This window comes from Sciurus carolinensis, chromosome 2, assembly GCF_902686445.1.
Source record: "Sciurus carolinensis chromosome 2, mSciCar1.2, whole genome shotgun sequence".
NCBI lineage: Eukaryota > Metazoa > Chordata > Mammalia > Rodentia > Sciuridae > Sciurus > Sciurus carolinensis.
Window position 1 is genome coordinate 110208088 of NC_062214.1, and position 12692 is coordinate 110220779.

The window sequence follows — 12692 nt, forward strand, 5'->3', positions numbered from 1 at the left end:
TGTCACATAGGCAGAAAGCTGACTACCACGCACGTGTTATAAAAGATATAAAGATGGGCGGGAGATATAGCTCAGTTGGTAGACTGCTTGCCTCGCATGCACAAGGCCCTGGGTTCAATTCCCAGCACCACAAAAAAAAAAAAAAAAAAAAAAAAAAACAAGAAGGCAATACTTTATTTTCCTTGAAAGTGACTAAGATGGAAGTAGAGTAGTAAGTGATATTTACTAGGAATGAGAATGACAGCCATGTAACCTTCATTAATTGGTATTAAATAATAGGAAACAGTAAGTGTATATAGCAATATCATACCAGGCCAGCATATTCCTTCAAAGTCACTCCCTTCACGATTTCTCACAAAGAATCCCTGTTCTTTGGCCTTAGTATACACTGAGTAGTCAGGATCAATCTTGATGTGGGGGTCACTGATGACCACAAGCTGTCAGAACATAAAGGTTTGAAGATCTCATCAGTTGTATGGTTAGACTTAACGTTCATTTATATGTTTTCACCATAGTTTCAGGGTAAAATTTTATTTTGAAACAACTATAACTCATCATGAAATATTTCATACTTCAGTAAAACTATAGCTTTTCATGTGCTCAGGGAAATTTAAACTGATATCAAAGCCAGGTCAATGCTTTTTTTGTAATTATTGCTGTCTAACCAATACATACTTTTAAGAAGGCATTTATTAATCTTCTGACTGTGATGCTGGGTACTGGATGCTATGCATCAAGGATTAGTAGGCAGGGTCCATGCTCCCTGAACATTCAGAGTCTAAGATAATACTGATAAAAGCAAATCTTGAGCCAATTCTTATTACATGATAAGAACAAACAAAAATTCATAAACCCAATGGTATAGATGTATTCGAGAAGGAAGTTTGAGAAAAACTATGAACCACAACTGTGTCTCTAGCACCTCTTTCTAATACCATCACATCTACCAGTTCTCAGTATCAATTTATTTGGCACTGCGCCAGTCTTCTAATCATTTCTACTCTGTTCATCCTACCTAATAAAGTTTAATTCCTCATTGTTCAAAGTCTTAAATGTTAAATTATAGTAAAATACACATAACAAAATTTACCATCATAATCATTTTAAGTGTTCAGCAGTGGTAAGTAGTTCACATTGTTGTGCAAACAATATCTAGAGTGCTTTTCATATTGCAAAACTGAAACTCTACACTCATTAAATAATAAATTTCTATTCCTTCTCCCAGCCCCTGGCAATTACCATTCTACTTTCTATCTCTAAAAATTTGACTACTCTAGTTACTTTGGATTAGCAAAGTCATATACTATTTTTGGGTTTTTTGGGGGGTGGGGCACGGACTTATTTCACTTAGCATATGTCCTCAAGGTTTACCCACTTTGTAACATGATCAGAATTTCCTTCTTTTCTAAGGCTGTGTGATAAATTACTGTATGTATATTCCACATTTTGTTTATCTATCATTCATCTACAGACCCTTGAGTTACAGACCTTTGGCTATTATGACTTATGCTGCTATGAATATAGGTATACAAATATCTGTTTGAGTTCCTGTTTTAAATTCTTTTGGGTATATATCCAGAAGTGGAATTGCTGGATAATATGGTGATTCTATTTTTAATTTTTTTGAAAAACTTCCATATTGTTTTCCAAAGCACATGTACCATTTTACATTCCCATCAACAGTACACAGGGTTCTAATTTCTCTACATCTTCACCAATACTTATTTTCTACTTTTTAAACAGTAGCCCTCCTAATAGTGTTAAGTGGTATTTCACTGTGGTTTTGATTTGCACTTCTCTAATGATTGGTGATGTTGAGCATCTTTTCATATGCTTGTTGGCAATTTGTCTATTTTCCTTGGAAAAATGTCTATGAATTTTGCTCATTTAAAAATTTTTGCTCTTCTTGTTAAGATGTATGAATTTCTTATAAATTCTGGATATTAACCCCTTCTAAAAAACTTTTAATATCTGTAAATGCATTCAAAGAACCCTATAATAAGGCCCAACCCTCTGGACAGATTCCCCACTACTCAAACCTTCACATGCTTTGTTCTGTCGAAACAGCCTGTGTGCAGCTTTCAAACATGCATCTATGCTCCCTCCTCTGGCTACATTGCCCTCTTCTCCCTTATCCTCTAATTAGAGACTCATTCTTCAGGGGTCCCCTACAATGTACCTGTGACACAAAGCCCTGACTGACGTTTCTAGTAGGTTAAAATTTTCCTTCTCTCGGCCCACTCCCACCCCAAACTTTCTTTGGATCTCATATTACTGCCCTGTATTGTGGTTATTGTACACTTGCCTTTCCCCTACTTGCTGGAAGACCCTAAGGAGCTTATCTCTGCATTCCGTCCAGCACTAGCACATCTTGAATGTTCAGAGGTCTCAAAAACAACCACTTCTAAGGACAGAAATTTCTAGAATCAGGCAGACCAGAGTTGATTCTGCTACGAATCTACTGTGTGCAAATTACCAAATCACTCTAAGCCTCAGCTTTTTTATCTGAAAAATGGGGTAATAGAACTATAAAAACATATTATACCATCTGTCCAATAGTAAGTACTTAGCAAATAGTAGCCATTTTAGAGTAAACAAGATTGGTTCTAGAGACCTGTGAAAAGTCTGAGGATCAAAGGAATGGGTTGAAAAGGGAACTTTAATATCAAGGAGAGGGACTATATTCATCTATATGATGCATATGGGATTTACCCCCTTCTCCTCTCTCCATTTTCTTTCTCTCTTCCTCTTTTTATTATTGTTAACACCATCACTACCACTGCCATACAGGAAAGAAGCACTATACACTTTCTGATGGTTCCTCCTTCTCCCCATTTTCTGTCAGTTCTTTTCTTGGCCAGACTGACAGAGTCCATCAGAGAAGCATGCAGAAAAAAAGAATGTAATAAAGAATCTGACACCATTTTTGATATTTGGCTGTTAAGAACTTTCAAGCCCCACCACTCCCTCTTACCCTTCTGCCCACATTGGGGAAGCTGACAAGGGAAATCCTGGTGTTCCCTCCTTCAGTGTCAGTAGAAAGTTCAAACCATACAAGCCCCAGTCCATAGCAAGAACCCTTACCCTGGAGAGTGGATACAGTCCAGCCCCACCCTCCAGCTACCTAAGAGCTGTGCCAGGCTCCCTTCCCAGTTCTCTCATTTTCAAACCATCTTGGGAGCTAGCCCTGTTCTCCCCAGAAGGCCTCATTTTGTAATAAATTTTCTCATACATTTTTGGTACATGTATAGTGTTAATCAATTTTCACAATGGAACAAAAGTTTGAATATGGTTGGGAATCCATCATGTTACGACAGGGTAGCCACAAGAAAAAAATGGAACTGAAAATGCTAGGCCCCTTCATCATTCTATAGACATAGACAACTAAGGCAGAGATGGATGGAGTCGCCACCTTTTCACCATTCATTTTCTGTTATCACAATTATAATTACACTTGAAGGTAGTATTTTTGTGGACTTTTTTTTTATCAGATGGTCTTCTTCTACCGATGAGCCAAGACAAACTTAAAATAATTTAAAAAGCTTTGTGGGGGTAGGGGAAGAGAAGAATGAAGGAACTTTGGATGGTGTAGAGGAAAATGGGGTGGGCGGGGTGGGGGATGGAAAGATAGAATGAAACAGACAGTATTACCCTATGTATATGTATGATTATATGAATGGTGTGAATCTACACTGTGTACAACCATAGAGATGAAAAGTTGTACCCCATTTGTGAACAATGAATCAAAAAGCAGTCTGTAAAAATAAAAAAAATTTTGATTAAAAAAAAAGCTTTGTAATGAAAAGTTTTAAAATGTTGGCTTATTCTACCTTACGTTTTTTGCTCCTGAGCATCTCTTGCATCCTTTTGGGATTTGCAAATCTTTTTTTGTCCCAGGTGAAGTACCTCTTGCCCTCAGTGTGCTCTATGTCCAGCCATATGACATCATAAGGAATATCATGTTCATCAAATCCTTCATCCACTGCCTTTACATCCTGCTCATCTTCATAGTTCCAGCGGCACTGGTGATACCCCAAGGAGAACAGAGGGGGCATGGCTTGTGTGCCTGAAGACAAAGATAGGAACTGAGTCAACTACCATAACCATGATCATTATTAATTTGGTAAGCATTTCCCCATTGGGTACTAAGGGTACTAAAGATACTGAGCAGTGAGCTTGGTACTTTACATAGAATATCAAGGAGAAGAAAACATAGCCCCTACTTTCAAGGAAGTAACAATTAGGGTGATAAGCAAGCATATAAATAAACTGCTTTGAACTGAGGTATAACTGCTATATTAAAGGTATCAGCCTAGGGCTTTGGGACTATAAAGAAGCCAATAAATTCTGCCTTGAGTGAAGTGTGGGGTCTTGAGAGGCTTCATAGAGCAGGTAACACTGGTTTGGATTCTGAAGAATAAATAGGAATATACCTGATAGGGAGAACAGATAGAACATCCCAGGCATAGGGAATAGAAGAGACACAAAGATGTGTACATGACAGACTTAGGAAAAAATAAATATTCCAGGGTGTTACAGGGTAAGGCCGATAAGGATGAAACTGGAGAGGGTCAGTTTGTACAGGGTCCTTTAGTCAGAATGGTAGTTCTGAATATTCTCTTATAGGAAGCCATAAAAATTTTACAAAATGTAACCTTAGTTGATCTTTGTTTTAAAAACTCATTTCAGGGAGTACTGTTGAAGCTGACTTAAAGGGAAATAGACTGAAGTTAGGAAGAACTGTCAAGACATTATTGTCAAAATTTACTGATACTATAGAGGGCATTTTGTCACCCACTTGCATTTATCTTGTTCTCCAAAGTCTTACTAAAGTCAGGGTAAAGAAAATAAAAAAACAAAGACATAAAAACAGTATGGTAAAAGAGTAATTAAAAAAAACAAAACAAAACTGGAAGGTGGCAGGCAGGGGAGGGGTGGTAAGTGCTGACGAGAGCCAGGAAAGCTCTCATCAGAGTACTTGAGGGAAGCATACTGATGAGGAAGAAACCCATCCCTCCTCCTAGTATACAAGAAGACAGGAGAATATTCCCACTCACACCTCCATACTAGAATATAAGATCATCCAGGCATACAAAACTTCCAGGCTGAGCCACATTTGAGTAAAATTTCCAAAATTAGAGACAGGGGCCCAAGTAAAAAAAATAGAATAAAAGGATTTCTGAGAAAACAGTGACAATGCAAGGAACCAAAGTAACAACCATCCAAACATTATCAGTATTTCTACAGGTGAAAAAGAATTTGAATCCATAAAACATGAGTAGGATAGCACAAAACAAGTGTGAATTGTTATTAAAAAGGAACAACCAGAGAATAAAAAAAGTACTCTTTGACATTAGAAATAGGATAGAATAAATGAAAGGTCTAAAAGATAAAATTGTGAAAGTAGCTTAGAAAATAGGCAAAAAAGGGAAAGGAGATCATAAATTCTGTAAAGGAGAAAGAGGAAAAGGAGGGGAAGAAATTATGAAAGGAATAATATAAGATTGTATTCCAGAACTGAACAACACAATTCTCAAGATTGAAAGGGTCCACATCTAAAACCTGGCATAATAACAACAACAATTATTATTATTTTGCAGTACTGAGGATTGAACCCAGTGGTAGAATACCTGTTTATTTTTCTTTTTAGACAGGGTTTCACTGAATTGTCCAGGATTATTTTGATCTCGTGATTCTCTTGCCTTAGCTTTCCAAGTAGGAGTGGTGAAAGTGGGCAGCCTTGTCTTGTTTCTGATATCAAAAGAAAGCCGAAAGCTTTTTTTTTTTTGTGGTACTGGGGATTGAATTCAGGGTCTTACTAATGCTAAACAAGTACTCTGCCACTAAACTATATTCCCAGACCAAGTTTGTAGTCTTTTAAAGACAAAATGCTTTATTGCTAAAACCAGAATGTGTGTGTGTGTGTGTGTGTGTCTGTGTTTTTCTTTTTGTTACTGGGAATTGAATCCAGGGGAGCTTTACTACTGAGTTACATCCCATCCATTTTCATTTTTTCTTTTGAGTTGCTTAAGGCCTTGCATTCCTGAGGCTGACTTTGAACTTTTAATCCTACCTCAGTCCCATGAAGTTGCTGGGATTATAGGCATTTGCTATCATGCCCAGCATTCCAGTGGTATATTTTAATGTAAAAGAAAGCATGGAAAAGTTCATTTTGAAATGTTAGTTATCTAAATTAAAGATAGATAATACCCAGAGACTAAATGTGCCAACAAAGGTAGATGGTGAGTATTAGGGATTAAAGAGTGGACAGTTCTAGACAGTACATCCATGGTGGCTCGTGTCCTTTCCGTCTGTGTCCGCCGCCTTCCTGTGGCCTTCGCGCCGCTGCCCTGGGTCCCCGCACCGGCCCTGGCCCGGCAGCTCAGCACCGTTTTGTGGCCCGCGGGGAACCGGATGAGACCCGGGACTACGCAGCCAGCCTTACTACTCTCACAGGTTCCAGAAAGAGTTACACAGTTGTGCTACCAGTATAGTGACGCACCCCCTTTGGCATTAGAGGGAATCAGGGACCGTGTTTTGTATGTCCTGAAACTCTATGACAAGATTGATCCAGAAAAGCTTTCGGTAAATTCCCATTTTATGAAAGACCTGGGCTTAGATAGTTTGGAACAAGTGGAGATTATCATGGCCATGGAAGACGAATTTGGGTTTGAAATTCCTGAAAAGAGATGCAGAAAAGTTAATGTGTCCACAAGAAATTGTTGACTACATTGTAGATAAGAAGGATGTATATGAATAAAATATCAGAAAAATATCAGACCCCTTTTCCTCACCCAGAGAGGACTCAGATGATCCTGGTGAGTGTGTGGAAGTGAGAACCCATTCTGGCGTCATCACTGACTGACAGAGCAGTTCTCCTGGACTTGTATTTAAATTCTCTAAGTGTACTGCCCTATGAAAATAAATCTATAAAACCAAAAAAAAAAAAAAAAAGTGGACAATTCTAGATCCAGTATAATTTTTTTATCACTATTCATTCATTTAATCTGTTAATTTTTTTTATTGTATACAAATGGGATACATGTTTCTCTATTTGTACAATGGAGTCAAGGCATACCATTTGTGCAATCATAAATTCACATAGGGCAATGATGCTTGATTCATTATTTTTTTTCCCTTCTCCCCCACCCCTCCCACCCCTCTTTTCCCTCTATACAGTTCTTCTTTCCTTCATTCTTACCACCCTCCTTATCCCTAACCCTAAACCTAACCCTAACCCTAATGCTAACCCCTCCCACCTCCAATTATATGTCCTCATCCGCTTATCAGCGAGATCATTCGTCCTTTAGTTTTTTGAGATTGGCTTATCTCATTTAGCATGATATTCTCCAATTTCATCCATTTGCCTGCAAATGCCATAATTTTATCATTCTTCATTGCGGAGTAATATTCCATTGTATATATATGCCACAGTTTCTTTATCCATTCATCAACTGAAGGGCATCTAGGTTGGTTCCACAATCTGGCTATGGTGAATTGAGCAGCAATGAACATTGATGTGGCTGTATCTCTGTAGTATGCTGATTTTAAGTCCTTTGGGTATAGGCCAAGGAGTGGGATAGCTGGGTCAAATGGTGGTTCCATTCCAAGCTTTCTGAGGAATCTCCATACTGCTTTCCAGAGTGGCTGCACTAATTTGCAGCCCCACCAGCAATGTATGAGTGTTCCTTTTTCCCCACATCTTCGCCAACACCTATTGTTGTTTGTGTTCTTGATAATCGCCATTCTAATTGGGGTGAGATGAAATCTTAGGGTAGTTTTGATTTGCATTTCTCTTATTACTAGAGATGTTGAACATTTTTTCATATATCTGTTGATTGCTTGTACATCTTCTTCTGTGAAGTGTCTGTTCATATCCTTAGCACATTTGTTGATTGGGTTATTTGTATTCTTGGTGTAGAGTTTTTTGAGTTCTTTATAGATTCTGGAAATTAGTGCTCTATCTGAAGTATGAGTGGCAAAGATATTCTCCCACTCTGTAGGCTCTCTCTTCACATTACTGAGAGTTTCCTTTGCTGAGAGAAAGCTTTTTAGTTTGAATCTATCCCAGTTGTTGATTCTTGCTTTTATTTCTTGTGCTATGGGAGTCTTGTTAAGGAAGTCTGATCCTAAGCCAACAAGTTGAAGGTTTGGACCTACTTTTTCTTCTATAAGATGCAGGGTCTCTGGTCTGATTCCGAGGTCCTTGATCCATTTTGAGTTGAGTTTTGTGTAGGGTGAGAGATAGGGGTTTAATTTCATTCTGTTGCATATGGTTTTCCAGTTTTCCCAGCACCATTTGTTGAAGAGGCTATCTTTTCTCCATTGCATATTTTTGGCACCTTTGTCTAGTATGAGAAAATTGTATTTATTTGGGTTTGTGTCCAGGTCCTCTATTCTGTACCATTGATTTACCTGTCTATTTTGGTACCAATACCATGCCGTTTTTGTTACTATTGCTTTGTAGTAGAGTTGAAGATCTGGTATTGCGATACCCCCTGCTTCGCTCTTTCTACTGAGGATTGCTTTAGATATTCTGGGTTTTTTATTCTTCCAGATGAATTTCATAATTGCTTGCTCTATTTCTGCAAGGTACATCATTGAGATTTTAATTGGAATTGCATTGAATCTGTATAGCACTTTTGGTAGTATGGCCATTTTGACAATATTAATTCTTCCTATCCAAGAACATGGGAGATCTTTCCATCTTCTAAGGTTTTCTTTAATTTCCTTCTTTAGTGTTCTGTAGTTCTAATTGTAGAGGTCTTTCACCTCTTTTGTGAGATTGATTCCCAAGTATTTTATTTTTTTCAATGCTATTGTGAATGGGGTAGTTTTCCTAATTTCTCTTTCTGAAGATTCATCACTTATGTATAAAAATGCATTGGATTTATGAGCATTGATCTTGTAACCTGCTACTTTACTGAATTCACTTATGAGTTCTAAAAGTTTTCTGGTGGAATTTCCAGGTTCCTCTAAATATATAATCATGTCATCAGCGAACAGGGATAGTTTGAGTTCTTCTTTTCCAATTCGTATCCCATTGATTTCTTTGGTCTGTCTAATTGCTCTGGCTAGAATCTCAAGGACAATGTTGAATACTTAGAAGTGGTGAAAGAGGGCATCCCTGCCTTGTTCCAGTTTTTAGGGGGAATGCTTTCAGTTTTTCACCATTTAGAATGATATTGGCCATGGGCTTAGCGTAGATGGCCTTTATAATGTTAAGGAATGTTCCCACTACCCCAATTTTTTCTAGTGTTTTGAGCATGAAGGGATGCTGTATGTTATCGAATGTTTTTTTCTGCATCTATTGAAATAATCATGTGATTCTTAACTTTAAGTCTGTTGATATGGTGAATGACATTTATTGATTTCCGGATGTTGAACCAACCTTGCATCCCTGGGATAAAACCCACTTGATCATGGTGCACTATCTTTTTAATATATTTTTGTATGCGATTTGCTAAAATTTTGTTGAGAATTTTTGTGTCGATGTTCATTAAGGATATTGGTCTGAAATTTTCTTTCCTTGATGTGTCTCTGTCTGGTTTAGGTATCAGGGTAATATTGGCTTCATAGAACGAGTTTGGGAGGGTTCCCTCCTCTTCTACTTCATGGAATACTTTGAGGAGTACTGGAATGAGCTCTTCTTTAAAGGTTTTGTAGAACTCGGCTGAGAACCCATCTGGTCCCGGACTTTCCTTTGTTGGTAGGCTTTTGATGACCTCTTCTATTTCATTGCTTGAAATTGATTTATTTAAGTTGTTTATGTCCTCCTCGTTCAGATTAGGTAATTCATATGTCTCTAGAAACTTGTTGATGTCTTTGAGGTTTTCTGTTTTGTTGGAGTATAGATTTTCAAAATAGCTTCTAATTATGTTTTGTATTTTAATCGTGTCTGTTGTGATATTTCCTTGTTCATTCCGAATTTTAGTAATTTGAGTTTTCTCCCTCTTTCTCTTTGTTAGTGTGGCTAAGGGTTTATCAATTTTGTTTATTTTTTCAAAGAACCAACTATTTATTTTGTTAAATTTTCTGATTGTTTCTTTTGTTTCAATTTCATTGATTTCGGCTCTGATTTTAACTATTTCCTGTCTTCTACTACTTTTGGTGTTGGTCTGCTCTTCTTTTTCTAGGGCTTTGAGCTGTAGTGTTAAGTCGTTTATTTGTTGATTTCTACTTCTTTTGTTGAATGCGCCCCATGAAATAAATCTTCCTCTAAGTACTGCTTTCATAGTGTCCCAGAGATTTTGATATGATGTGTCTTTGTTCTCATTTACTTCTAAGAATTTTTTTATTTCCCTCCTGATGTCTTCTGTTATCCATTCATCATATAATAGTGTACTATTTAATCTCCAGGTATTGGAGAAGTTTCTGCTTTTTATTCTGTCATTTATTTCTAATTTCAATCCATTATGATATGATAGAGTACAAGGTAGTGTCTCTATCTTCTTGTATTTGCTAACAGTAGCTTTGTGGCATAAAATATGGTCTATTTTAGAGAAGGATCCATGTGCTGCTGAGAAGAAAGTGTATTCATTCTTTGTTGGATGGTACATTCTATATATGTTGGTTAAGTTTAAATTGTTGATTGTGTTATTGAGATCTATGGTTTCTTTATTCAATTTCTGTTTGGAAGATCTATCCAGTGGTGAGAGAGGTGTGTTAAAATCGCCTAGTATTATTGTGTTGTGGTCTATTTGGTTTCTGAAATTGAGAAGGATTTGTTTGACATACGTGGATGAGCCAATGTTCGGGGCATAGATATTTATGATTGTTATGTCTTGCTGATTTATGCTTCCATTAAGCAGGATGAAATGTCCTTCTTTATCCCTTCTGACTAACTTTGGCTTGAAGTCCACATTATCTGAAATGAGGATGGATACTCCAGCTTTTTTGCTGTGTCCGTGTGCATGGTATGTTTTTCCCCATCCTTTCACCTTTAGTCTATGGGTATCTCTTTCTATGAGATGAGTGTCTTGCAGGCAGCATATGGTTGGATCTTTCTTTTTAATCCAATCTGCCAGTCTATGTCTTTTGATTGATGAGTTCAGGCCATTAACATTCAGGGTTATCACTGTGATATGATTTGTATTCCCAGTCATTTGACTCATTTTTGTTTTTTGACACGATTTGGTTTCTCCTTTATTTGGCTATTCCTTTACGCTAGTTCCTCCCGTTGCTGATTTGCATCGTTGTTTTTCATCTCTTCCTCATGGAATATTTTGCTGAGAATGTTCTGTAATGCTGGCTTTCTTTTTGTAAATTCCTTTAGCTTTTGTTTATCATGGAAGGATCTTATTTCGTCGTCAAATCTGAAAGTAAGTTTTGCTGGGTATAGGATTCTTGGTTGGCATCCATTTTCTTTCAGGGCTTGGTAAATGTTGCTCCAGGCCCTTCTAGCTTTTAGGGTTTGGATTGAAAAATCTGCTGATATCCGTATTGGTTTCCCTCTGAATGTAATTTGATTCTTTTCTCTCGCAGCCTTTAAAATTCTGTCTTTATTTTGTATGTTAGGTATTTTCACAATAATGTGTCTTGGTGTGGGTCTGTTGTAATTTTGTATATTTGGAGTCCTATAAGCCTCTTGTACTTGGTTTTCCATTTCATTCTTCAGATTTGGGAAATTTTCTGATATTATTTCATTGAATAGATTGTTCATTCCTTTGGTTTGTTTCTCTAAGCCTTCCTCAATCCCAATAATTCTTAAATTTGGCCTTTTCATGATATCCCATAATTCTTGTAGATTCTGTTCATGATTTCTTACCAGATTCTCTGTTTGGCCAACTTTGTTTTCAAGATTAAATATTTTGTCTTCAATGTCTGAGGTTCTGTCTTCCAGGTGTTCTATCCTATTGGTTATGCTTTCTATGGAGTTTTTAACTTGGTTTATTGTTTCCTTCATTTCAAGGATTTCAGTTTGTTTTTTTTTTCAGTATCTCTAACTCTTTTTTGAAATGATCTCTTGCTTCCCGTATTTGCTCTTTTATCTGTTGATTGGTGTGCTCATTTAATGCCTGCATTTGCTCTTTCATCTCCTCCTTCAATGCCTGCATTTGCTCTTTCATCTCCTCAATTGCTTCTCTGATTGTTTTGATTATGTACATTCTGAACTCCCTTTCTGACATTTCTTCTGCTGTGCTGTCATTGGTTTTTATTGATATAGTATCTAGGTTTGTTTGGGACATTTTCTTCCCTTGTTTTCTCATATTGGTCAGATGTCAGTGGGACCCTGAGATATTACAGATTTCCTCCATTGGCTTATAGTGTCCCTGTAGATTTCCAGCATATCACCTCCCAGCCTTCAGTAGCCTGAAGTCTTGGAGGAACTTGATAATGCAGTGCTTCCGAAGAAAGCTGCCCCTAGCCCACTACTGTTTCCAGGGCTTGGAGCTGGCTCTGTGCAGAAAGGCTCTCACTGGGGGGCCTGCACCGTGCAGGCCGTGTGGGAGGAGCCCACCACCAGAGCGTGCAAGGCTACCTGGGGAAGACTCTAGCTGCCCTGCCCTGCTCTAATAAGCCGCCCCTATCTGTGCCTGCCCCCCAGGCCGAGCTTCACCCAGTGGGGGTGACTCCCCCCATGACTCTATTTTAGTCCGAGTCTCTCAATGCCTCCCCTTCTTGAGTCCTGGGTTCTGGAGCGACTGGAGATGCAGTCACCCTTTAGTCCACCATCTTGGATCACCCCGTGG

At 37.9% G+C, this 12692-nt stretch overlaps 2 protein-coding genes across 2 annotated transcripts in view; one reads left to right on the top strand and one right to left on the bottom strand.

Moving 5' to 3' along the window:
• Ganc (glucosidase alpha, neutral C) overlaps positions 1 to 12692 on the bottom strand; it is an 85972-nt gene that overhangs the window by 26439 nt on the left and 46841 nt on the right. Inside the window, 2 exon segments of the mRNA XM_047536870.1 lie at positions 311 to 437; positions 3831 to 4066. Coding sequence (XP_047392826.1) covers positions 311 to 437; positions 3831 to 4066 — 363 coding nt within the window.
• Positions 6289 to 6726, top strand: LOC124972499 (acyl carrier protein, mitochondrial-like). The gene has a single exon (XM_047536928.1). It carries the CDS (start codon positions 6289 to 6291, stop codon positions 6724 to 6726), a length of 438 nt encoding a protein of 145 aa, XP_047392884.1.

What these genes read in the sequence shown, in the direction of transcription:
- LOC124972499 (XM_047536928.1), top strand. Translation starts at nt 6,289, where the DNA reads ATGGTGGCTCGTGTCCTTTCCGTCTGTGTCCGCCGCCTTCCTGTGGCC.